This window comes from Crotalus tigris, unplaced genomic scaffold (assembly GCF_016545835.1).
Source record: "Crotalus tigris isolate CLP2741 ecotype Arizona unplaced genomic scaffold, ASM1654583v1 scf7180000017916.3911339, whole genome shotgun sequence".
Classification (NCBI taxonomy): domain Eukaryota; kingdom Metazoa; phylum Chordata; class Lepidosauria; order Squamata; family Viperidae; genus Crotalus; species Crotalus tigris.
In genome coordinates this window covers 2725417-2752840 of record NW_024096718.1, presented here as the reverse complement: position 1 = coordinate 2752840, position 27424 = coordinate 2725417, and the positions used below count along the sequence as shown (strand labels likewise).

General features: G+C 36.7%; 1 protein-coding gene across 2 annotated transcripts in view; it reads right to left on the bottom strand.

Moving 5' to 3' along the window:
• PTPRR (protein tyrosine phosphatase receptor type R) overlaps positions 1–27424 on the bottom strand; it is a 109091-nt gene that overhangs the window by 5690 nt on the left and 75977 nt on the right. For both annotated transcript variants that reach the window (XM_039344480.1, XM_039344481.1), the window contains 6 exons: positions 19989–20175; positions 18274–18358; positions 16758–16837; positions 16303–16440; positions 1717–1827; positions 663–820 (listed from right to left, as the gene is read on the bottom strand). In XM_039344480.1, coding sequence (XP_039200414.1) covers positions 663–820; positions 1717–1827; positions 16303–16440; positions 16758–16837; positions 18274–18358; positions 19989–20175 — 759 coding nt within the window. The remainder of the gene's footprint in view (positions 1–662; positions 821–1716; positions 1828–16302; positions 16441–16757; positions 16838–18273; positions 18359–19988; positions 20176–27424) is intronic.

Below are 27424 nucleotides of genomic sequence, written 5' to 3'. Positions count from 1 at the left end.
TAGGGCAGTGATCAGACACTAAAGAGAGGGAATATGCCAAGCCCTACAACCAATCACAGTTGTAGCTGTTACTATATCAGAACAAAATGCTGGAGATGATCTATTCGGAAGAATTTGTGACAGTTCAGGTTTGAAGATAGTAGTTTTGAACCGAAGCTAGACAACAAGGGTAAGGGATGCATTTCTGGTGGTCTGGAAGGAGGAGGAGGACAACGTCAGGGATAAGTGGATCATACTGGAATAGGCCAAGCAAAATGTGTGGCTGTGCAGTTTGCTAGAAGGCTACTACTGAGCATTAAATCTGTTTTAGGTAGCAAATAGGGGACCTGCCTGAATTGAAGATGTCATGTAATAAGGGGAAGGATTGTTGTCTTTTGGATAATTATAGAATATAGGTAGACCATAAAATTTGCATGAAAAAGTATGAGTTTTAGTCACCACTAAATCCAGATTAGGCTGAGAAAGATTCTTGCCCGAAGCTTGGAAAGATATTTCTTATACAGATGGAACTGAGTTAAATAAAAAGCTCCTTATCGTGTAAATCAACCAGCTTTCCACTTTCTTGACATATACTATCAACATTGCAAAAATCAATTTTTAATTCGTATTTTTTCTTATCCTGCTCCATTAAACTTTCAAATCATTTTTAAGGTGAAAATTACCTGCAATGAACAATAATAGGACCTCTATCAGTTGAAGCCCTCTTGTCCTCTTCTACATCCAGCATGAGTTGTAAAAGAGGTTGAGCACTGACCGGAGTTTTGTGATCTGGCCAAGAAGTATACCAGTAATGTTTGACATTCCTCAACTGGTTTCCTTGCTGAAAATGATGAATGATATACATATTATGTTAACAACACCATTGATTGAAAATGAGGCATAATGTGTTTCTGCACTCAAAAAAGCAAGTACTTTGGGTAGCTTGATGCTCTTTGAGCTTGGTTGTTTTCTTGCAGATGTTTCATTACCAAAATAGGTAACCTCATTGCTGCTATCACTGATCATGTTATCTGGTTTGGTAATGAAACATCTGCAAAAAAAACAACCAAACTCAGAGAGCACCCAGGAGCCCACAGTTTCAACCCTAAGCTACAGTTATTCTCTTCTATTGGTAAGCAAGTACTTCTTTGGAACTCAAACGGTGGACATGCTTTTATAGTTGGCAATGGAAAATTCTGCATATGCAGGATATTTTTATTGGTACCTAGCTATCATCTGAATCTCCCCAGGCAAAAAGCATGATAAGCCAAATAAAATCTGCTATCAAACTGTGATCAACTCAACCTGATAGATTACAGTAGGGATAAAGACCAAATGTGTCTCAGAAATATTATTATCATGTATAAAATAGAAATCTTCATTACTGATACATAACATTTCTCAAACTATCTTCTAGGCATATACTGTAATTATCTTAATTCATATTAACAGATTTTAAAGACTACCATTTTGGAGGGCATTTAGTTGAGGAAGGCTGATAATTTTAGGATACTATATACCTTATAATTCTACAATATTATATTATGCTGCCATATTAAGCAACCATGTTAATCCATAGATGGGGCTACCAGCAGCTGAATATAGTGTTTATATATTCTTGTATAAGATATTTTCTTGGAACCTTTAACCTTTATTTGTATTTAGTTCAATATTACAGGTGGTGTGAACTAATAATTATATGTAGTGGTTTGAAAAACAACAACATAAAAACAGTACCTTTAATGTTAGATTGCGAATAGTGTAATTCTCACATTCCTGTACACTGTCAACAAGTACTTCCACTTTTCCATATATCCCTCTCTTTTCTGGCCAATACAGCACACATTTCTAGAAAAAAGGATTAAGTAATGCTTGATCAAATAAAATAAGTCAAGTTTATTTTTTCTTGAAAGTAGTAATTGTCACAAATATTATGACAGGTATTGTAACTGCTTCATCATTAATATTTCTAGAATTTTGCTTGATAAATTGCTAAGAACATAAATTTTAATATAAAACCTGTTTGCATATCTTGTAAACTTACCTAATAACATGACTATAGGTTGGCATATAAATATTTCAATAAATAAAATTGCAACAGAAAGTTACTCTGTGGAGAATTTTTGTTCCAAGATCCCTAGAATAATCCATTTCAGCAATCCAATTTAACTTATATTGCTACTTTTAAATGTTTTTTAAAGAAAACAATGTGTTTACTGTCAAAACTATGTACTGTTGATCATTAGGAGTAAGATAATTGCTTAAATGATGATCTAAACACAGTAAGACCTTCTTAATAAATCCATTCTGTGGAATCAAATGCCTGAATCACTCAGGAGCCTTATAAGCTTTCAAAAAGAACTGCTAAGACTTACCTCTAAAGGAATTAAAAAGAACAACCATAAATAACCAGAATTATGTTTAATCAACTTTCAGAATGTTTAATGATTGGCTGTTACTAATTATTAGGAATTTTGAAGGCCTACATTTAATTTGTAAAACTACATATTTTATTTTATACTTTGATGGTTTTCTTATATCTACCTATAATCAATTTAGTGGTTAAGAAATCTAATAAGGACATCATGTTTTAAAAATTAAAAACAAAAAGGCTAAATATATGTACATTCATAAGTTTTAATTATGTTTTATTTTGTTTTATTTATCTAATAAGGACATGATGTTTTAAAAATTAAAAACAAAAAGGCTAAATATACGTACATTCACAAGTTTTAATTAATTATTTTAAATAATTATTTTATTTTTATATCTGACAAAGCTTAAGACATACTAATTTCATAAAACATCAATAATATGCTTTTTTTCAATTGTGGAATGTATTAAAAAAATTCAATTTTAAATGTACAGTGAGTTGAATCCATACTTAACAATGTTAAATAAATCTGTGCCATTAATTGGACATAATTGGTTATACCCAGTAGTTCCATCTTGATTGCAAAAGGTCTTGAACTCCAATTTAAATAAAGTTCTAAAAATAGAGACGCCTGTATCCCAAACAAGGACTATATAATAGGAGAGCAGATTCTTGTACAAAGATAGAGAAATAATCTATGTTCTAAATGAAATGAAGATTATAATATATACCTAAAGTAATGTTATTCATATAACCATTCTTTAGAAGCTAAATGGCTGTACTTATCATTATCCAAAAGTAATGAATTTGCTGCACACCTATGTCTGGAATAAAGCAATTGCAAAAAAGCAAAAACAAAAAAAAACCACTATTACTTAAAGCCTTACAAGATAGCCCATCAGTTAAGCAAAGTAAAAAAAAAGTTTTTATAATAACTACCATAATCATGACATTACTTTTTAACAATCAATATTTTTGACTTTTGTAAAAAAACAATTTTTACCTGATAGATATTCAGCATTTATGTGATGATCATCTACTTTGTAACATCAAATTACACTGACTAATGTAAAAGGGTCCGTTCAAAGAGAAAGTTGGAGCTGCCCTCTGGAAATCAAAGAGCCCTGCTACTAAGCCAGTCAAAGCACTCCCACCTTTTAAGCTTGTATTCAAATGTTCAAGCTCCTAGCCCATGTGACCCAGGGGATCCGTAATTACATGGAAAGACTAATAATGATACAAAAAGCCATCATATATGCCTTCCCCTCCCTGGGAAGATGTGTTCTTGCCAACATTAAGAAAGCCAACATAAAATATTGCTGCTTATTCAACATCCTTCTGTGATTTCTTGATAATAGATCAACTATATTCAACTCCTTAAAAGCTAAAGGAATGTTTTTCTTATCTTGTTCCCAGACATATAACTAGCAGACAGCTTTGGGGGGACAATGAAATATATTGTTCACTTAGACTATCTACTTCACAGCTGCTTCTAACTTTCAATATGGCCCAGTAGATTTATTTTTAACACATTACTGCTAGTATTCTAGCAAGATCCACTTGGCACTGAAGAAGGAATAAAGGACAGTTTGTAAATCCCAAATGCAAATGTTATTATATCTGCTAATATGCAGCAGAAAATTAGTAAAACAGTTATAAGCATATTATTGATGCTATATCATGGAACCAGTTAACCCAAGACAGACAACTAATGAAAGTCATATTTAGATGCAAATCTGGAATTCAGATTCACATGTACCAGTTTGCAGTACTGTATATTTTATGAATTTTCATATTTTCTACAATTGTTTAGGCATTAGTCACATTGTTTGATAAACAGATGTGGAGATCAAAAAAGTATTAACCACAATTAATACTGATACAAAATCTATGTAATTGAACAGAAACAGGAGTTGTAATTCCAGAAATTATCATTAAATTTATTTTTATATTGCTGTTTTATATAAAAGAAAAATGTAAGCCATCTTCACTAAAACAGTCAACACTGGAACTAGATTAGGCACAAGAGATAAAACTATGTAATGTAAAGCATGATGATTTGTAATTTTTTTCTTTTCATTAAATTTCATTTTATTCTGATCTTGTGTTGCTACAACCGGCAGGCTGAAATGCTAACTCCAAAAAACATTTGATTTGCAATGTGACTTTTAATGTACATGTTAGCTATTTCTTAAAATACTGTCTAAACTTTTCATTAAAGCCTCACTGGTTTGAACATAGAGTTATAATGCATCTTGGTACACATGAATTGCCTGGAATAAATCAAACACAAAATTAAACTAGCAATCTCTTGGGCACATTAAAATTGCCAAAACCCTCATTAAAACATGGCTAAATATGCCAATGGACTGTGCAGAAAATGTCCCTTTTTGAATTTCATTGCTGAATTATACAGTTTCCAACTATGTTTTACCAGACTCTAAATATAAAATCCCTTAAGTTAACTATAAAGTCTATAATTATAATTATCCAGCAACACCCAATACCTTAATTAAATAATGTAGTTGCGAACTGCTAGAAGTATATTGTGATATTATTGGGCTAGATAGAACAAAAAAGAAGCCATGAGATGAAAAGGAAAGAGTGTAATGAGTGGAATTTTAGAACCTTACACAATGTTTGTAGTATGGTAAGTTGCATGGTAAGTTGTGACATTCCACATATTATAACCAACCCCTAGTAGTTCTTACTGTAAGCCATGTTGATTACAGTTATTGGAAGTGATAGTTTAGTAACCCATTGAGAGCCATCTGTCTGCAGGATTTCAGTAAAGAATCCATTAGTAAAGCTAAGAGGAAAAGCAGCAGATGTATAGTATATTGAGTAGAATGTGCAAAAGTTAGATCATGTGTTCTTGTGAAATTTGACAAAGCAACACAAGTCCTAGAGAAAAATGGAAAAGAGCCAAACTTCATCGATCAAAACTGGTCAAGAAAATTGAGATGCAGTTCAATTATCAGTAAACTGAATCTTATTCTAGCCTGCTGTAATAAATGTGACCCTAAACTCTCAGATTACTACAAGAATGTTGCTATTCTCAAACAACACACCATTTCTGCCACTGATAATTTGGGTTGCTATCATTGAGGCATAGGGAGAAGAACATTCAGAAGCTTTATTGTCACTACTCAATTCTTCCCAAGGAAGAATTGGACTTTGTTTGAGCAATTTTCTATTTGTGGCTTTTAGTCATGTTGTAGAGTACAGAAATTTCTGTTGGAGTGATGATTTTGCTCCAATTCAAATCAAAATAAGAAACATATTATGCCTATGTTTTAGCCTGAAGGACATTGGCAACTATAGCTCTTAGGGTTTTTTTTATCTATCCTTTCAATGTATCTATCTCTTGATTTCTTTGTATTATCTATTCTGATTTATTGGTTGTAAATAAATCTTTTCTTGAAGATCATGTCCTCTTCTTTGATGTCATGGTTTAAGAGAGGATTAAATACATTGATGGAGGGAAAAGTTATTATGGCTACAAATATAAAAATCATTTTACTATTTCAGGTAATAGAGTTGATGTACTATAGATTATTGTGGTCATTCCCTGCATTCCCAGAAATTCAAACTATATAAAGAAACAGAATAATCCAATGGAATACTGGCTGGGAAGAACACAGCGCTTTGTAACATTTTGTCTTAGATCCGGATTCTAACTACACAATGCAACTAATGAATAAGTAGCTGGACAGATAGGGCACATGACACATGCATCTACCATGCTATAACATAACTGTTACGATATAAGAACTTTTCCTCACCATGAGAATTAGCTTTTGCTTGGATCATAATATCACATCCTGATTCCCTTTGTTGTTCTGGCTAGCTAACAAAATGGATTGTTGCAGTTGGTGACTGTAGGAATGCAATGGAAGAGAAAGTAGAGGATTGTTAAGAGAATAATCAATGATATTTTTCTCATCCCCATTCTAAGATATGGTTACCTCTAAGCAACTTCCAATGCATGATTAAGATTGGATAGGTCACTTGGACATGCTCTCTTGAGATTTGTGACGAGGGGAGAGGCAAACCAATTTATACTGGGTCTGTGATGGACAGAGTAAGAAAACCTGGTTATTTTCCAGAGACTGCTAATTTTCTTCCTTTGCTATACCAGGTTGCAGAAGAAATACCCACCCCCCAAATGCTTTGGAGAGAGGACATATTCTAATCTAATGTCATTAAAAATATTCCTATTTTTCTTGCAGGATGATTAAGGGAAAAATGTGTGAAAGGTTTCTTCACAATATTACTGCTATATAAAATCTGCTTCTGGTTTGATAAACACATTGCAAAGTCAAAAAATATGACTTATTCAGATAAAATGTGTTTATTTAAAACAGAGTGACTATTGAATATATATATATTAACCTATGCTTTCATAGCGTTTGGATGCTGTACTTCTTGTAAGTATTTACTGCCCTCTTTCTCAAAAGAAATCATGTAAGAGAAGAAACAGTTTCTGCCATATGAACTATTCTTATAATGATTTGATCAAATATAAGAAGCTCATATAAACATAAATGTCTATATAGCCTTGGAATTCCTTAAGAAGTCTCAATCTTTTTTATTATGAGGAAATTGCCACCGTCAGTCTAGAACAATACAGAGAAACAATATTGTATTGAGTGGGAGCAATTCAGGTAAACACAGGGCTTCCTGATATGTTGAAAATAATTTTGTATTTCTTTCAAATCATTCTTTTCAAGCAGTGTTAGAAGGTTTTTTTTAAATGCTTTTCCTTTGGGGAAAATATTTATTCTGTGTACCATATTATAATGGGATAGGTTTTTAGAAGTATTTTGATCAGTGCTGATAATGCATTACTTACAATATTGCATATTTCTTTAGAAATTATTCTTTTATATGTTTTGAGATACACATGTGTTAGGATACTCTTTGTATAGATACCTTTCTACATTCTTTTCCTTGTTAGAACCCAATATTTGTTTCAATAAACAAATTAAACTATTATTTCAAAGTAGAGCTCAACTAATTTCTGATAAATAGATCATTTCAGTCAAAGAATGCAGCAAACGTCACTCTAAGGCAATAAAGAATCCTTAAAATATTACAGCTTCCATATTTAAATACAGATTTAATCAGGTTCTATCCCTGACAAATCCAGAAAGAGCTAAAGAACTTTGTGTAATGCTGGGAGGTCACAATCACAGCTAGGAATATTGTATCTATAGACGGATGACTCGGTTTAATATAATGCAGCATGTTATGGTCAAAAATGGCTGAACTGGTTATTATACATTGAGTAATTATTGATGAATGGGATTTTCATAGCATGACAGGAGAAACTTAGATAGGTTTCTTAGATAAGGAGACATTTCTAGATAAGTTTCATAGATAATGGCAAATTTCTTGACAGTGAAAACAATTAACCAGAGGAATGGCTTTTCCTTCAAAAGTTGTGGATACTTCATCATTGGAGATTTTTAAGAAGAGCCTGGACAGTCACTTGTCTGAAACAACAACAACAATAATAAAGTTTAAAAGGACCTTGGAGGTCATCTAGTTCAACCCCTTGCTCAGGCAGGAAACCCTATACCATTTCAGACAAATGGTTGTCCAGTCTCTACTTTAAAACTTCCAGTATTGGAGCATTCACAACTTCTGGAGGCAAGGTGTTCCACTGATTAATTGTTCTAACTGTCAGGAAATTTCTTCTTAGTTCTAGGTTGCTTTTCTTCTTAATTAATTTCCATCCATTGCTTCTTGTCCTGCCTTCAGGTGCTTTGGAGCAGGGCTTTTCAACCAGTGGTATGTGTAACACCTAGGGTACATTGGCACCTGGCAGGTGGTATGCGACCATCCTAAAAAAGTGGTAGCGGTGGAGGGGAATGAGCTGAACTGGTGGCAGCACCTCACAAGCCTGAGCAAGAGATGGCTGGAGCTGCAGGGCTGTCAGGGCTCAGTGGAAGCGCCAGGATCAGTGCCAGGCTCCAGCTGGAGCTCGGCGCTGATCCTGCGCTTCTGCTGAGCCCAGAAGAAATGCCGATCAGCTGGAATGTTGCAGCATCTCCAGGGTCTTGTGATTTACATTCAGATGCTTGGCAACTGACGGTCACAGTGTCCCAGGGTCATGTGAAGTGACCAAAACCTGCTACAACTACCCAGCAGATGGGGGGAATAAAAACCAAACATCCCCACCCCACCCTTGCTGCCAATCCTCAACAGAAATGCTCACAACAATGAAAACCTTGGACAGGAGGAAGAGTGCTGCCGGGTGGGCAGGCAGGTGTCTTGCTTGGCTGTGCCTTGGGGGGCACTTTTTTCAGTGCCATTGTAACTTCAAACAGTCACTAAGTGAACTGTTGTAAGTTGAGGACTACCTGTACTTTATCACTTTTTTCCTTTTTTTTTCTTCATCAAGTTTTTGACACCTTGCTAGGTGACTGGTGGTACTCGGATATTGCCATATCCTGAAAGGGGTACAATGGATGAAAAGGTTGAAAAGCCCTGCTTTGGAGAATAGCTTGACTCCCTCTTCTTTGTGGCAGTCCCTGAGATATTGGAACACTGCTATCATGTCACCCTTAGTCCTTCTCTTCATTAAACTAAACATACCCAATTCCAGCAACCGTTCCTTATATGTTTTACCCTCCAGTCTCCTAATCATCTTTGTTGCTCTTCTCTGTTCTCTTTCTAGAGTCTTAACATCTTTTTTACATCGTGGTGACCAAAACTGGATGCAGTATTCCAAGTGTGGCCTTACCAAGGCATTATAAAGTGGTATTAACATTTAATAATAATAATAAAGTTGGAAGGGACCTTGAAGGTCATCGAGTCCAACCCCCTGCTCAGGTAGGAACCCTACACCATTTCGGACAAATGGCTGTCCAGTCTCTTCTTAAAAACTTCCAGTGTTTGATCATTCACTGCTTCTGGAGGCAGGTTGTTCCATTGGTTAATTGTTCTAACTGTCAGGAAGTTTCTCCTTAGTTCTAAGTTGCTTCTCTCCTTGATCTGTTTCCATCTGTTGCTTCTTGTCCTGCCTTCAGGCGCCTTGGTAGCTTGACTCCCTCTTCTTTGTGGCAGCCCCTGAGATATTGGAACACTGCTATCATATCCCCCCTCATCCTTCTCCTCGTTAAACTAGACATACCCAATTCCAGCAACCATTCCTTATATGTTTTAGCCTCCAGTCCCCTAATCATCTTTGTTGCTCTTCTCTGTACTCTTTCTAGAGTCTCAGCATCTTTTTTACATCGTGGTGACCAAAACTGGATGCAGTATTCCAAATGTGGCCTTACCAAGGCATTATAAAGTGGTATTAATACTTCACGTAATCTTGATTCTATCCCTCTGTTAATGCAGCCCAGCACAGTGTTGGCTTTTTTGGCAGCTGCAGCACACTGCTGGCTCATATTTAAGTGATTGTCCACTAGGACTCTGAGATCCCTCTCACAGTTACTACTATTGAGCAAGGTACCCCCTATACTATACCTATACATTTGGTTTTTCTTGCCTAAATGTAGAACCTTACTTTTTTCACCATTGAATTTCATTTTGTTAGTTAGTTCCCAATGTTCAAGTCTGTCAAGATCCTTCTATATCTTAAGCCTATCTTCTGGAGTGTTGGCTATTCCTGCCAGCTTGGTGTTGTCCGCAAATCTGATGAGTTCCCCATCTATCCCCTCATCCAAATCATTGATGAATATGTTGAAGAGCACTGGGCCCAGAAAAAAGCCCTGGGACACCCCAGTACATACTTGCCTCCATGTAGATGCAGTTCCATTGAGGACCACATGCTGAGTACAGCCAGTCAGCCAGCTACGAAGCCATCTGGTGGTGATGCTGTCTAACCCACATTTTTTTTATCTTATCAAGTAGTAGGTTGTAGTATACTTTATCAAATGCCTTACTGAAGTCCAAGTAAACTATATCCACAGCATTCCTCTGGTCCACTAATTTTGTCACCTGGTCAAAGAATGCAATAAGAGTTGTCTGGTGTAATCTGCTTTTGACAATCCCATGTTGGCTTTTAGTAATGATTTTGTTTGCCTCTAGGTGTTCGCTAATTCATTGCTTGATTATGTTTTCCAGAATCTTCCCAGATATTGAGGTCAGGGTGATAGGTTTGTAATTTCCTGGATCATTTTTTTCCTTTTTTGAAGATGGGAACTACTACAGCTCTTTTCAGTTCTCTGGTAGTTCCCCAGTGCTCCAGAATCTTTGAAAACTATAGTTCAGTGGTTCTGAGATCACATCTGCCAATTCCTTCAGAACCTTGGGGCGTAATCCATCTGGTCTTGGTGATTTGAACTCATCTAGGGTGGACAGGTGCTCACTTATCATTTTCTTGCCTATCTTAACTTGTGTTTCTAATTTGTTTTTTATGGTACTGTTTTTAATAGGTTGGACTGTTTTTTCCCTTTGTTTAAAGACGGATGCAAAAAACAAGTTAAATAATTCTGCTTTCTCTCTATTGCTTGTCATTTTCTTGCCACTTTCTCCTACTAATAGACCAATCATTTCCTTAACTTTTTCCTTGTTTTTTTACATGTTGAAAGAAACTTTTGTTGTTGTTGCTATTTTTGACTTTTGTCACAAGCCTTAGTTCATTTTGAGCCTTAGCTTTCCTCACTTCATCTTTGCAGGCTCGGGCTATTTGCTGATATTCTGACTTAGTTATGTGCCCCTCTTTCCACTTTTTATACTTGTCCTTTTTATCTTTCAATTTATCAGAGAGTCCTTTATGCAGCCATGCTGGTTTCTTTTGAGAGCTGTTATTTTTCTTCTTCATTGGTATTGTGCTAGACTGATTTTTTATAATCTCACTTTTAAAAATTTCCCAAGCTTCTTGAGTTGTTTCCCCTTGAGGATTCTCATCCATGGAATCCTTCCCAAGCTCTCTCTAAGTTTATTGAAATTAGCAATCTTAGAGTCCAAGACTCTAGTTTGACTATGTTCTATTGCTTGTGCTTGCATAATGTTGAATTCCAATATTGCATGATCACTCCCCCCTAAGGTTCCTGTGGCTTCAACACCTTCTATCATTTCATCTCTGTTAGTGAGAATTAAATCCAATATGGCTGATCCCCTAGTTCCCTTCTCTACTTTTTGGGAGATACAGTTGTCTGCTAGGTTTGTCAGGAATTTGTTTGATCTTCCACTTGGTGCAGTGTTTGTCTTTCAGTTGATGTCAGAGTAATTAAAGTCCCCCATTACTATTGTGATGTACTTCCTACATACCTACCTGACTAGCAAAAAGTTCATCTATTTCCTCTGTTTGGTTGGGTGGCCTGTAGTATACACCTATGGTAATGTCATTCCCCCCCACTTTTATATTGACCCAAATGCATTCAAGACAGTTTTCATCATTGTTGTGCTCTATTTATTAGAGATGTAGTTATTTCTTACATATAGAGCAACTCCGCCTCCTCTTTTATTTGGTCTGTTCCTTTTAAATAATTTAAAACCCTCTAGTTGTGTGTTCCATTTGTGGGTTTCATCCTACCCAGTTTCCATAATGGCAACAATATCATATCTGCCCTCATTAACCTGAATTTCTAATTCACCCTGTTTATTGCTCATACTCTTTGCATTGGTGTATAAACATTTAAGTCCTTTATGACTGACCCTGTGTTTACTTTCTACATAACCTGAGTTATGTGCCTGAGTTCCCTTGTTTCCTTGCCATCTGTTTGATTAGTGCATTTGATATGGCACCCACTATTAAAAGCTTGATTTTGCTTGACAGCAAGGTTGATATTCTTATCTGCACGCACATCTATGTTACATGCACTGATAGCCCTATTAGTGTTTGTTTGAGCAAGGGGTTCCATAGAAGACATCCAAAGTCCCTTTCAGCTCTATTCTGAAATTGACTCAGAACAAAATTATTTCTTGTGTTGCCATTTCAAATCTGAAAAGTAATTTGTATTTTTTTTAAAAAAGAATGTTTTTGCTCATATTGTATAATAATAATAATAATAATAATAGTAAAGTTGGAAGGGACTTTGGAGGTCATCTAGTCCAACCCCCTGCTCGGGCAGGAAACCCTACACCATTTCGAACAAATGGCTGTCCAGTCTTTTCTTAAAAACTTCCAGTGTTGGAGCATTTACTGCTTCTGGAGGCAAGCTGTTCCACTGATTAATTGTTCTCACTGTCAGGAAATTTCTCCTTAGTTCTAGGTTGCTTCTCTCCTTGATTAGTTTCCACCCGTTGCTTCTTGTCCTGCCTTCAGGTGCTTTGGAAAATAGCTTAATTCCCTCTTCTTTATGGCAGCCCCTGAGATATTGGAATACTGCTATCATGTCCCCCCTTGTCCTTCTCTTCGTTAAACTAGACATACCCAATTCTCGCAACCGTTCCTTATATGTTTTAGCCTCCAGTCCCCTAATCATCTTTGTTGCTCTTCTCTGTACTCTTTCTAGAGTCTCAACATCTTTTTTACATCGTGGTGACCAAAACTGGCTGCAGTATTCCAAGTGTGGCCTTACCAAGGCATTGAAGAGTGGTATTAATACTTCGCGTGATCTTGATTCTATCCCTCTGTTAATGCAGCCTAGCACTGTGTTGGCCTTTTTGGCAGCTGCAGCACACTGCTGGCTCATATTTAAGTGATTGTCTACTAGGACTCCGAGGTCCCTCTCACAGTTACTACTATTGAGCATGGTGCCACCTATGATGTACTTGTGCATTTGGTTTTTCTTGCCTAAATGTAGAACCTTGCTTTTTTCACCATTGAATTTCATTTTGTTAGTTAGTGCCCAGTGTTCAAGTCTGTCCAGATCCTTCTGTATCTGAAGCCTGTCTTCTGGAGTGTTGGCTATTCCTGCCAGCTTGGTGTCATCTGCAAATTTGATGAGTTCCCCATCTATCCCTTCATCCAAATCGTTGATGAAGATGTTGAAGAGTACTGGGTCCAGAACAGAGCCCTGGGGCACCCCACTACACACTTCCCTCCATATAGATGCAGTTCCATTGAGGACCACTCGCTGAGTACGGCCGGTCAGCCAGCTACGGATCCATCTGGTGGTGGTTCTGTCTACCCCACATTTTTCTATCTTGTCAAGTAGTAGGGTGTGATCTACTTTATCAAATGCCTTACTGAAGTCCAAGTAAATTATGTCCACAGCATTCCTCTGATCCACTAATTTGTCACTTGGTCAAAGAATGCAATAAGATTTGTCTGGCATGATCTATTTTTGACAAACCCGTGTTGGCTTTTAGTAATGACTTTGTTTGCCTCTAGGTGTTCGTTGATTCGTTGTTTGATTATCTTTTCCAGGATCTTCCCAGGTATTGAGGTCAGGCTGATAGGTCTGTAATTTCCTGATCCATTTTTTTTTCCTTTTTTGAGGATGGGAACTACATCAGTTCTTTTCCAGTCCTCTGGTAGTTCCCCTGTGTTCCAGGATCTTTGAAAAATATAGTTCAGTGGCTCCGATATCACATCTGCCAGTTCCTTGAGAACTCTGGGGTGTAATCCATCTGGTCCTGGCGATTTGAACTCATCTAGGCTGGACAGGTGCTCCCTAACCATGTTCTTGCCTATCTTAACTTGTGTTTCTGTTTTGTTTTTTATGGCACTATTTTTGATAGGTTGGTCTGTTTTTTCCCTTTGTGTAAAGACAGATGCAAAAAATGAGTTAAATAGTTCTGCTTTCTCCCTGTTGATTGTCACCTTCTTGCCACTTCCACCCACTAATGGACCAATCATTTCCTTCACTTTTTTCTTGTTTTTTACATGTTGAAAGAAGCTTTTTTGTTATTTTTGACTTTGGTCGCAAGCCTCAGTTCATTTTGAGCCTTGGCTTTCTTCACTTCATCTTTGCAGGCTCGGGCTATTTGCTGATATTATGACTTAGTTATGTTCCCCTCTTTCCACTTTCTATACTTGTCCTTTTTATCTTTCAATTTGTCAGAGAGTTCTGTATGCAGCCATGCTGGTTTCTTTTGAGAGCTGTTATTTTTCCTCTTTGTTGGTATTGTGCTAGACTGTGCTTTTATTATCTCATTTTTCAAAATTTCCCAAGCTTCTTGAGTTGTTTTCCCCTTGAGGATTCTCATCCATGGAATCCTTCCCAAGCCCTCTCTAAGTTTATTGAAATTAGCTCTCTTGAAGTCCAAGACTCTAGTTTGACTGTGTTCTATTGGTTGTGCTTCTATAATGTGGAATTCTAATATTGCATAATCACTTCTTCCCAGGGTTCCTATGGCTTCAACACCGTCTATCATTTCATCTCTGTTAGTGAAAATTAAATCAAAATGGCTAATCCCCTAGTTCCCTTCTCTACTTTTTGGGAGACAAAGTTGTCTGCTAGGTTTGCCAGGAACCTGTTTGATCTTCCACTTGGTGCGGAGTTTGTCTCCCAGTTGATGTCAGGGTAGTTAAAGTCCCCCATTACTATTGTGGTGTGCTTCCTACATACCTTAGTTAGCTGACTAGCAAAAAGTTCATCTATTTCCTCTGTTTGGTTGGGTGGTCTGTAGTATACACCTATGGCAATGTCATTCCCCCCCCCTTTTATATTGACCCAAATGCATTCAAGAGAGTTTTTATCATTGTTGTACTCTATTTCTGTGGAGATGTAGTTATTTCTTATATAGAGAGCAACTCCACCCTCTTTTATTTGGTCTGTTTCTTTTAAATAATTTAAATCCCTCTAGCTGTGTGTTCCATGTGTGAGTTTCATCCCACCATGTTTCCGTAATGGCAACAATATCGTATCTGCCCTCGTTAACCTGAATTTCTAGTTCACCCTGTTTGCTGTTCATACTCTGTGCATTGGTGTATAAACATTTGAGTCCTTTGTGGGTGGCCCTGTGTTTCCTTTCTACATAACCTGTGTGGTGCCTGAGTTCCCCTATTGTCTTACCACCTATTTGGTTAGTGCACTTTATGTGGCACTCGCTATTAGAGGCTTCATTTTGCTTGATAGCAAGGTTGGTATTCTTGTCCACACACACATCTATGCTACATGCACTGATAGCCCTATAGTTTTTAAATTGCCGGGGACAGGGTTGTTCCGTATCAATTAACTCCCTGTCCCCGCTGTTTAGTTTAAATTTCCCTCCAGAAAATCTGTGAGTTTATAGCCGAGTAACTCAGTTCCTTTTTTTGATGGATGCAAACCATCTCTTTTGTACATCTTTTGATTGGACCAGCTACTGACATCGTGACTAATATATCCAAAGCCTTCCCCTTTACACCACTCCTTTAGCCACATATTGAATTGTGCTATGCGCTGGCCTTTTCCGTTTTGCTCCTTATACACTGGTAAAACCTCTGAGAAAGTAAGCCTACAGCCTATTCTGCTAAGTTCCTTCCCCAAGCTCTGGAAATCATTCTGCACAGAGAGTACATCTTTTTGGGACAGATCATTAGTGCCAAGATGTACAATAGCCTCCACATCACAGTCCTTGCTGCCATTCTTGATTATTTTAGAAATACGCTTCTTGTCCCTACTGGCAGTAGCACCTGGAAGACACCTGACCTCTTTCAAAGCCTCTGTGTCCTTTCCTAAATTTACATCCCTTATAATTGAATCACCTACCAGAAGGTAGCTTCTCTTTTTGGGAGCCTTTCTATTCTTGCATGACTGATGTGCAATACCTGATTCACACTTCTCCCTGTCAAAATCTAGTTGTTCATCTCGGACCACAATCCCCTGCTTATTTGAGTTATCTTCACAAATACCTTTACCAGTCTCCTTAATGTCCCTATTAAGGTCAGCAAGGGCACTGTAGCTGTTGTGCAGGGACACAGCGAAAGCAATAATGTTATTGATAATGTTATCCACACTAAATTAGTTAAGGTGTTTTAATAGAGTGCTATGAAAAAAATTTTTTAGGGACTTGAATATTTGACAGTAGTGTTGGTTGTATTGGGTGGGTTGTTTTTTTTTGGGGGGGGGGAACTAGACAAAGTGTCCATGACTGATTAAGCTAAGAAGTCTTACCTCATTTTTCTCCTTCAGCTTTGTGATCATAACAATAACAGGACTGTCTTCTTGCCATACCATCAGCCAGAAATCATTCACGGTATTAATCATGGGACCCTGAGTTGCAATGAAAGCATTCTCCTTGCCAGCATAACCCTAATTTAGACAGAGATGGAATAGTCAAATTAAAATTTGTGATTATAATGGGCAGAGAAGAAACAAGAAGAGAATTAACATACCTTGTACAATGCTTCAGTTAAAAGGCCAATACACTTTGGAACAATATTTTTGGAATGACTGATCATTTTTATACAGTACATACACAGTCTACTGTCTACTGTCAATAGTAAAAGACAGTGGAAGTTGGTGGCAGAGTACTAAGTTAGGTGTTCTGATAAGAGAAGAACTGAATAGGAAGCATGAAGATGAAATATATGTCGGCAAGTCAGCACACTGCACATCAGTGTACTTACTCTGATGTAGTTAGCATTTATGTAGGTGCTCAAAGCATCCCCTGGGTTCCTTGGTTTCAAATATACCCTGCTTACAGGATCTGTAAAGACAACACAGGTGGAAATGGAAATGAAAACCTAAAATAGTAAAGGGAAATGTCATAAAAGCATAAGGATTCTTTTAAGAAGCTTGATGATTTATGCAATGATATTGACAGCTATAGATATGAGGGAGTGTTACAAATTTTTTCAAACATTCCAGAAAAGCTGTGAAACAGATACATGAAGGATTCATACTATCTTCTGTCTGCTTTTGGGTTTTATGCAAAGAAAAAGGGGAGGAGAACCTATTTCCCATATGAATGTCATCTATACGCAAGGATAGATACCCCAATTTTTTCAATATTTTTGAAGATTTGGAAGTAAGAAGGGAGAAAGTACGTTATATCCTTCTGAAAAAATCTGAAATAGGTATCCAGATATTAAAACCTAGTTTTATCACAGAAATGTAATTCCTAGTCTCCTATTATGTCAGATAAAGTTGTCAGAGATTTGTGTGTACCTGTCTTATTGTGACAGTGGGAGGGATAAATTTTGCCTCCCTCCATTCCTTCAGAAAGGCCATTACTTGCTTTTGGAGGCACTGCTGTTGAATTTCTACTTGCACCAGAACTGACTATCAAAGCTGAGAGCGAACAAATCCCATCCAATTTAAAGAGTATCCATGTACTTATATGAACATACTCAGTGGTAATTCATTCTGAATAGGAATACACTTCACCGTATTAAAAATATTCAATTAATCTTATTTTTCTGACATATAAAATATTATTTTTTAAATCTCTCTGGGCTGTAGAAACCTGAGTTTCAACTTTACCACTGTTGCTTAAAATATATCAACTAAAGAGAAGGGAAAGCTGGGCCCATCTCCTGCTAGATTAATTACTATACTAACTTTCCTAGCAGTGGGCATGACTGCAAACCAAGGATACACACTTTGATGTGGAAAACATTTCTAATCATGACTGCTTAGTACAACTATGTCTCTTTACTGGAGTGAATTGTATTTTGCTTTCTGGTTTATTCTATTTTTCCCTTTTCCCCATTGCTACTTAATCAAAATTAATCTTATGGCTCTTTAGTATATGTTTTAGCAAAATCAAATTGTTGCAGAAACATACTTTGACAGAGGAGAGTAGAAAAATTGAAAATACTTAAGCTTTATTGATATGAACCAATTACATTAACAGACGTTTCCAACAGTAATGTACATTCATGAAGTTTATGGTTGGATAAATGCTTATTTTGTTTTCCATGCAAGTCAGCACATCTATACAAGTTGGGCTTAAGAAGTTAAATGCAGTTCATCAGTTGGAGTTGTGATAGCAACAGTAACAACAATGCATATTAAAAAATATATTATTGCAAACTAATTTGCAATCATCTCAGGTTGCTTTAATTTAAATTAAGAATTAAAAAGCTGATAATAGGAAAAAGGAGAATTAACTGATAAAAGTATCACTTTAAACTAACTTACTTGGAAGAATGGTTTTGTAACGATTTTTGGTTCCATGACTAGGGATGTCTATTTCTTTAGGATTGACAAAATTCATGGGGATTTCCTAAAGAGAAAGAAATAAAACATAATTTTCATTATAAGCAATTCTTAGTATCAGTGTTAATAAGAAAGGTTTATCACAAAGGCACAGCATTGTTTTTGTGGGGTTTTTTTTTTTTAGAAATAATCTGTTTAGGGATTTTAAGTTAAAAAGCAATAAGAATATGGGATTTATTAATTTATTAATTTAGATTTATAGTCATCAAAAGACTCTAGGGAGCCTGCAAAGTTAAACAGAATAAATAATACATATAAAACCACATACGTACATATGGTGGTCACTTTTACTGGTCATTGTTCACCTTCAAAGCTACCTCTACAAAAATCCAGAATAAAAGTATCATCCTGGTCAATTTCCATTGGAAAGCCTGATTCATAGTTTGACTTATGTTTGATCACTACATTTGTTTTATTTTGGTATGATCTCAAATCAGATAAACCAATGAGTACTTGCTCAGCCTTATTCAAAACTATTTGTACTTAAGACATTCTGGAATTCTCTTATCTTTGCTTGTTGTATCAGGAGACCTAGCAATGCTATGTAAACCTCTAGAGCAGTGATGGCGAACCTATGGCACGGGTGCCAGAGGCGGGAGTCAGAGCCCTCTCTGTGGGCACGCATGCTGTCGCCCCAGTCCTAGGCCTTCAGCTGGGTTTTATAAAACCTTTTCGCTTTAGGCCCCTGCCACCATGTACAAAAAAAAGGTTCAATCAATCAGTCAATTTCAACTTCTCGCAGGAAAAAAAAAGATCTTGCAAAGTTGGAATTGATTGATTGAACTTTTTAGTCCCACCCAGTCTGCTGTTACCACCACAGTCATGCCCACCCAATGGGTCACACCCACCCGGCACCCGACGATGCATAAGTGGGTTTTGGGTTGCAGTTTGGGCACTCGGTCTCTAAAGGTTCGCCATCACTGCTCTAGAGAATTGAAGGTCTATATGGAAAATCCTGTTTTATAACAAGGAATATTTACAGCTATTTACTCTATTGTGTTTTAGTGAAATCATGAAATAATGCCAGGACATCTTTGTTCCAAATCCTTAAATCTTTTACTTTTTTATATGTGTACTAAAGAATGTCATGGTTTTGACAGATAGAAACAAATAAAGCAGAACTCCGAGGCTTGCAAATTCCTCAAAGAACATGTTTATTAGTTACAAAGTATTGGCACGTCAAAAGTGAAACCAAGTCTGGAGACACACGTAACAATACCCCAATACAAACCCCTAAAACTATGCAAGCAACTACGTTCCCCAATACATCTTCTTGGCGGGCTTTTTATGCAATGCCCAGTCTGCAGTCTCGGGAGCAGCCGATGACCTTGTTTCCCATGGGACAAAATATTATTTAGATTAGCGAAGCACCTGGGCAACCCCCCTCCCTCCGTTCTATGTGACAACCAAAAATGAGTAGGGAAAATGGCTGCAGCCATACTCATTTGTAGAGTTGACAGCAGTGCAGCTTTAGAAGATTGGTTGGGCATCTCCAGTTTACAACCCTGCCATTGCCCTTGCTCAAGCAAGGGATTAGGTGGTACAGTACAAATGCCAGAGGTATATCATTCTGGAGATCACAGAAAGTTACAACAACTTTTTAATTTTAAAACAACAAAGCAGTATTACAGACTTACCATGAATTCTGTCTGAAGTAAATGAGAACTTTCAACTACATCTTTTAATTGCTCTTTGGTCAACATTCTGCTAGCTGACTGTAGATACTCCATTGCTACTTTTTCCCTTGGGGTTGGCACAGCTATTAAAGGTTCAGCACATCCTAAGCTGCTCATATCTAATGTGAGCGAAACGTTGGATCCCCGTCTGTATGATAACAAATATAATATATATTTGTAATTAACTCTTTATGTGAACCTACTGTACCTGATAAATTGAAACTTGATAGGTAATACTTGCATAAGAAATTAAGCATATTTATTGGAGAATAAATGCCACTGAATACAGAGAAACATCTTACTATGTAAAGGGTCTCTTTGGAATTTCTTTATGTTGGTGTTTGCACCACAAATAAGAAAAAGAAAATTGGTATAGAAAAAAGTATATACAAAACACTTCAAAAAAATTGAACAACATATCTAAGTTAAATGTTTGTGCACTCATGTGGCTTGGGGAAGAATGAAAAATTAACCTGTTTTAAAAATATTAAACTTAAAATGTATCTATATGTTTCTCAAGACCTCTTCCAAATATTGTTCCAAATTTGCAGAACCAATTGTTAGAAGACGGTAGATGAAAGACCCAACTAAATAGCCATTAACAAAATATAATTTGACTTGTACTAACTGGAAAAAGTCAAAATAGGATTACTTAGTTTTGGAAAGTTATTGTTAATCGGATGAAAATATAGTAAGGGGAGTCATCTTCCTCTTCTTATTTCAGAAATTTGATTGCTTTATTTTTCAAATCTTGGTATGTATTAGGCAGAAAAACTGGTTTGAAATATTTTGTCTTATCAGCACTAAGTATGGACTGAAATTTTATTAACCCAGAATGTATCACTAAAGATGTTTTGCTCTGTTTGTAGCATAAATATCAGTCTTCATGATGGCAGGATTCATAAAGACATTTCCAGTTCAAAAGCATTCCTGTGCCCTGGTGAAGCTAAATCTTTCTCTGAGTTTTTGAGCCAGATTGACCTTTGGCTTTATTTAAAGTAATATTGAATAAGCTGACAATACTGAAGAAAAATGCAATAATTTATTCTTGTCAGTGACCTTAAACAGGTTATCTTATAAATTGCCATAGTTGGATCACAGATTTTCACATCCATTGACTGCTTGCAGAATCAGACTTGATAATATATAGGAGTTCCCCATTTGAAAAATGGGAAGGTAAAGTCTAGTATCTTTTCTCACTAAAAATTTGCTTTAAGGCATTGCTTTATTGAACAGGTCTCCCTAGCCAGTTTTCCCAATTTGAAATTACTCTATATATTTGTTACTTATTGTAACAAATTGTACTTATTGTAAATTTTACTTAAAGCAAAAGGATACTTGCTACAAATATTTATTAACACCACCATATATAAAGCAATGTATTTATCATGTCCCATTCAGGATCTGATGGGGATCTGATGGTTCCTTTTCTGGATGAGTTTCCCCTTCACATTAATCACATGGCAATGCTTTTGAGAGTTGAAAGCATGAAGTAATAAACTTTATTTAAAATGCCATGAAGTCACCTGGCATAACATTATGCAAACCACTGAAATATTAATATACAAGTGGAAGGTAGCAAATTGGAAGAGGCTGCCAAATATTATGGTTTACACCTAAAAGCTGGAGAACAACTTGGAAACACTGTGATTTGTAAATATGGCTATTTAAGTATTATTAAAGTGATAAGGGAGAATCAATATGCCAATTAAGAAATGACTAAATTTAAAATAGCAAAATAAAAGAGATTGGTTAGATAAACTATGTGTCTGCTACCTATATGTTAATTGTTGATGAGCAACCTCAAGACCATGTCTCTTTCCTTCTTATGACTCTGTAGTTTTAAAGTAAACTTCAGAAGGACACCTTCAAACAGAAGACTGAGCATTAGGCATTTGGTATATTATTGGACTAACAATCATTCCATCAGACTGAAATTCTATATGCTCCAATATACTTGAAGCGAGGGAGCAATTCTGCCTGCACCCTTCTTTGTGGACTCAATTATTTTTCTTCCCTGAGATGAACACTAGTTCAATGGTAACGCTGATAGTAAAGGCCTTGCTAGAAGAAATAGTTTTTATTTCTCTCTTAAAAAGGTGATTCTAGATCTTTAAGGATATGCTGATCTCAATCAATGGACATAGATCTAAAAGCTCCCCTACATCCACTTATCCACAAGGGAGATATCGTTTTTTGTTAAATGGGCATTACTGAAACTAGTTTAAAACATAATAAACCAGCTGTGGTGATGTCAAGTGAGGTATTTTTTTTTTACTTTTCCTACTTTGTAGATATGACACCAGAGTTTATAACTAAATGCTAATGCAAAATATATTGTATTTTACTGTTGAGTCAAAACAGAATGTTATATTTACACCCCAAACCAATTCCTGAATCAATTTCTTGGCAGTTATTTAAAAACAGTTCAAAATGTTTACAATGGAGCAACTATGTGGGAGAAAGGAGGGAGAGAACATGAAGTAAATCCAGCCAATTCTTCCTTACACTGTACACAATCTTACCTCTCTAAAAGTGTCTTTGGATTTCCTAATAAAAAAGCATAAATACATATTGTTTTACAACAAAGCACAATTGAAATATTGATATTTTCTTTGGCTTTGACATTGTTTTATCAGTCAGTCATGGCAAAAGGGTTATTTCCTCTGAAACAAAAAATGTAGCAAGAACTAATTATATCTTTGAATTTATGGCTTTTCTAGTTCAAGAGATTAATAAAGAAAATTGGTGTTGAGAAACAAATTGATTCCTCTCAGCTGATCCAAAGATATGTTCATTAGATAACAGTACAGTAAAATAATATAAAGAAAGAAAGAAGTATGGAAAGAAACAAAAAAAATCTGTTATTTGCACAGTTTAATTATAAAAATAGAATTATAACAAATAATGCTTCCAAAGGCTATTTCATGTAAGAAGTAAGGATTATATTAATGTATTAAAGCTCCCAATAATGTTTTACAAGGTGGATTGAGACTGAATCTCACTGACCTAGAAAAAAAAAAATTAAGACACCCCCACACTGTGATATCTTGTCAGTAGACAATATTAGACAATATGATTTAAAGCCAGATCTTTAAGGCCTCCATCCTTCAAGGAAAGGGCAAATCTTGGAGGATAATCTGGTTTTACAAGTTGCAGCAAGTAGTTGCTCAGATGTAGCCAATAAATACATTCATTTCTTTACTGACTCTAATGCAGTGGTTCTCAACCTTTTTAATGCCGCGACCCCAACCGGTCGTCAGTCGAGGACTACTCAACCGGTCGTAAGTCGAGGACTACCCAACTGGTGCAGCACTGTTTGCAGAATGGGACTTTTGGTGGGCTCAGCAGGGCAGAGACAGCCTGGACAATTCCTATTGGCTTTTGAAAGCCAATAGAATTAGACTCTATTCAAGAGAGTCTATTCTATTGGCTTTCAAAAGCCAATAGAATAAAAGGGAGTAGCACAGCTAAGGAAAAGGGGGAAAAATGGCAGACTGTGTTATTTGGCGACCCCCGTAAAATAGTCATTCGACCCCAAATGAGGCCCCGACCCACAGGTTGAGAACCACTGCTCTAATGGATAATTGACATTTATCACTATTTCTTGGACAACAGCAGGAAATTATACTTAGATTAGAATAGAACTATTAGATTGTTAACTAGTTTGCAAAATTATGGTTATCCTATCTATTCAGTCCTGATGTCTATTTTTATTCAAAGCCTCCCTTCCTGTCCCATAAACCCAAATACCTGACCTTAATTATGGGTTAATTTGCATAGTATGTCATGGCTGAAAGGCAACCTTCTACATGAATTCAGGAATTCATATTCTAAAATAAGTGGGAATAGAATTAAAGAGAGATTTTAGTGGAAAAAAATTCATGTAATATAATTAAGTTATTAATGCACATTGTGCATTTTAGACATAGGAAAAGAGTGAAGGAAAGAAGACTGCACAATCTAATTCAATGGCACTGATTCATTAGTACCTCCTGAACACAGGAAGACAGTAGAGTGATGATATAGAACTATGGATTTACTCTCTTTGTCTGTATCTCTGCCAGCTTTTTATGTAAGAGATTGCTTTTCTCTGAAGCCATCCTTTCTGCCTTTCTTCAAAGCATGCAGACACAGACACAAACACACAGAGAATGTTTGCTTTGGGACTCTCTGTCTGATAAGAGGTAGCTGGCTAGTTCTAGGTCAGAGGTAGGCAACCTTGGCTCTTTTATGACTCATGGACTTCAACTCCCAGAATTCCTGGGCTAGCATGGCTCAGCTTGGAAACCTCTCCCTTTCCCCTCAGCATGGCTGGCTCAGGAATTCTGGGAGTTAAAGTCCACCAGTCATAAAAGAGCTGAGGTTGCCTACTCCTGTTCTAGGTTTATAATGTATGTCCTGTAAATAAATGTCCTTTCTGTGATAATCATAAAGAATACTTGACTAATAATTGCTCAAATAGTTTTCCAGGTTCAACACACTCACAGGCTTGACCACGACCATCAACCTTCAATACCCTTTTCACTGAGAAAAGTTTTAATGTGAATCATAATAGCCATATATTCTTTCTGTATGTCATATTCCATGTTTATGAAGTAATTTGAATCAATATTAAGTTATTCTTACCTACTTAATTTTACATATTTCAACAATAGGTTTTATGGTGTTGGTTTCCAAACAGCCTAATCCGTGCTATAGATTTGGGCATTTTTAGAGGATGTCAATTTTTAGAGGATAAAGAGTGTCATGGAATTTAACTGAAAAATCTCTTCAGGAAGCTCCACCTATTCACTTTATGTCAACCAATCTGACAAAGCCCATAAATCACTGAAATGGTCATTTCCTGCCTTTCCCTTAAAATGAATTCTCTCTTCACTTTTGGTGATTATTTTAACCAGTAGTTTCTGCATTCTTTAACACCAGGCTCTGAATGTCATGTTTAGCATTGCAGTACCCATCCTGATTTCATTCACCCATTCATTTTCTGGACAGGGCAAAGAATTATGCATAGCTGATTGAGTTTCTCCCTCCCCTCATCCATTATTTCTGCCTTTTTCCCTTTGTAACTGCAGGTATAGAGGCTTCTGCATTTCTCTATATGCATTTGTGAAATGCAATTCAATGACTGGAGTTCTTTGTTGTATAGTGTCAACAGGAGAGAGATGGGATGAAGACATTAATTAATCAGCAGAACTACTTGCCTTTGCATCACACAGAAAAAAAAATGGTTTGCATTCTAAGTGTGTATGTAGCAATGGTGTGTAGGCTCCTCAGATACTTTCTGAACAAAATATGGATGTACATGCACATATTGTAGTTTAGCTACATTAAATATTCTATATACGCAGTTTAAAAAATTGCTTGTGCCAACAACTATGGGAACAAACCTATCTGAAAAGACACTAAAGCAGCAGATCCAAAGATGCAAACTTTTTGGCAATGTGGGATCCTTTGCCAATGTTACCATATCTAGTTGGAGGAAAATACACAAAGAATTATCCCAAAATGTTGAGAAAATTAACATACATGCAACAGGAGAAAATTGTATTCAAATAATGGGCTCAGACTATTCAGGCAATCAGTAATAAGAGAACTTAGCATCCTTTTAGGTATGTAATCAGTAAGAAGAAGACTTCTTATAAAATATCAAAGCTTATAGAAAAGCTATTCAGAAGCTGATTCCCTGTGCAACCAAGAGGCAGTTATTTCAACCACTTTGTCTTATTTTTAGTTTGAGAGAGAGCTATCCAAAGTGTGAAAATAAAAGTGTATAAATGAATGAATTAGGGTTGAGTATCATTGTTCCTTATTTTGGAGAATCCTTTCTTCCTTAATAAAAATGTGCCCTATCAAATTTTTATCTGATATTATAGTCTGATATTTGGATAAGCATAATTTTCTTCTTTAGCAATCTGGCTGAGTAGGTATAATTGCCTTGCTTTATTTGTTAAATAAAATCAGCTAAAGTGCTTCTTCCCTGGATGGATACAATCTCCCGCAAACAAAATAGAGTAATTGCTGGATTGCTGGAAACCTAAAAACACTAGGAGATAATTTCAAAAATAACTATCAATTGAGCAGCATTTTCAGTATTTAGATTCAGATTCAAAATCACTTCCAAGCATTAGTCAGATTGCATTATGCCACAAAGGAATGAAGGAAATAATTTTCAAAAGTACTTCTAGACTAAATTTTAAGCAATTGGTATCTGGTTGGGACAGGAATCATTCCACATCCTGTGCAGGAAAAGAGCTGAAAGAAAAACATTTCAGTTTTCCCTCATTTAATCAGCCTTTCTAAAATTCTGTCAATTCTCCTATTTATCCAAAAAATTAGGAACAGACTATTGATTGAAAGATAAACAACTCTCAATTAACTCCACCATCAAATAGAGATTATCATGCAAACCAGATTTTCAGATGAAGGGATAGAAACATTAACAAGGAACCTAGGTGCAGAAGGGGCATTGTCTTACCTGAACGCCTTTTCTCAGCATGAAGAATGTAGACTCCACGCATGGGTTGATTTAGTCTTCTAGCCCAATCAGACCAAACAATCAAAGTTGCCACGCCTCTGCAGGGTCTGACCATGCCCCAGTTTTCGAAAGGGCGAAGCGAATGATTGTGTGACGAAATGGCTCCGAACTGCTGACACTAACCTAGCTGCTAGTAATAATCAGGGAGGGGGTGGAGTCTACATTCCTCATGCTGAAAAAAGGCGTTCAGGTAAGACAACGCCCCTTCTCCAGCATGTAGAGGAATGTAGACTCCACGCATGGGACATACCAAAGCCCCTATGATCCCACGGGTGGGAAGCAGGTTGGTTAAGTGTCGGTGCTGAAATGGACCACTTGTTGTAAAACCTGACGGCCAAACGCAGCCTCCGCGGAAGCAAACTTGTCGAGTTTGTAGTGGTGAATGAATGGTGAAGGGGACGACCATGTAGCCGCCTTACAGATGTCCTCTATGGACGCCTGAGTCTGCCACGCCGCTGATGTGGAAGCGCTATGAGTAGAGTGCGCTGTCAGGCAGCTTGGGACAGGTAAAGGGGAAGCCTGGTAAGATTGAGCGATACAGGCCTTGATCCACCTGGCTATAGTAGAGGAGGAAACCTTCCGTCCCTTGGAAGTTGAGTGGAAAGAGACAAACAATGCCTCTGATTTGCGAAAGGAAGCTGTCCTCTTAATGTAATGACGTAATGCCCTACATACATTTAGGTAATGCCACTGCTTTTCTAGTGTGTGAGAAGGATTGGGACAAAAGTTTGGTAGTACAATGTCCTGAGCCCGGTGAAACAGGGTATTCACCTTGGGAATGAATGAGGGATCTAACCTCAGCACCACTCTGTCCTGATAGAAGGTACACAGGTCTTCCCTAACTGAAAGAGCAGCCAGC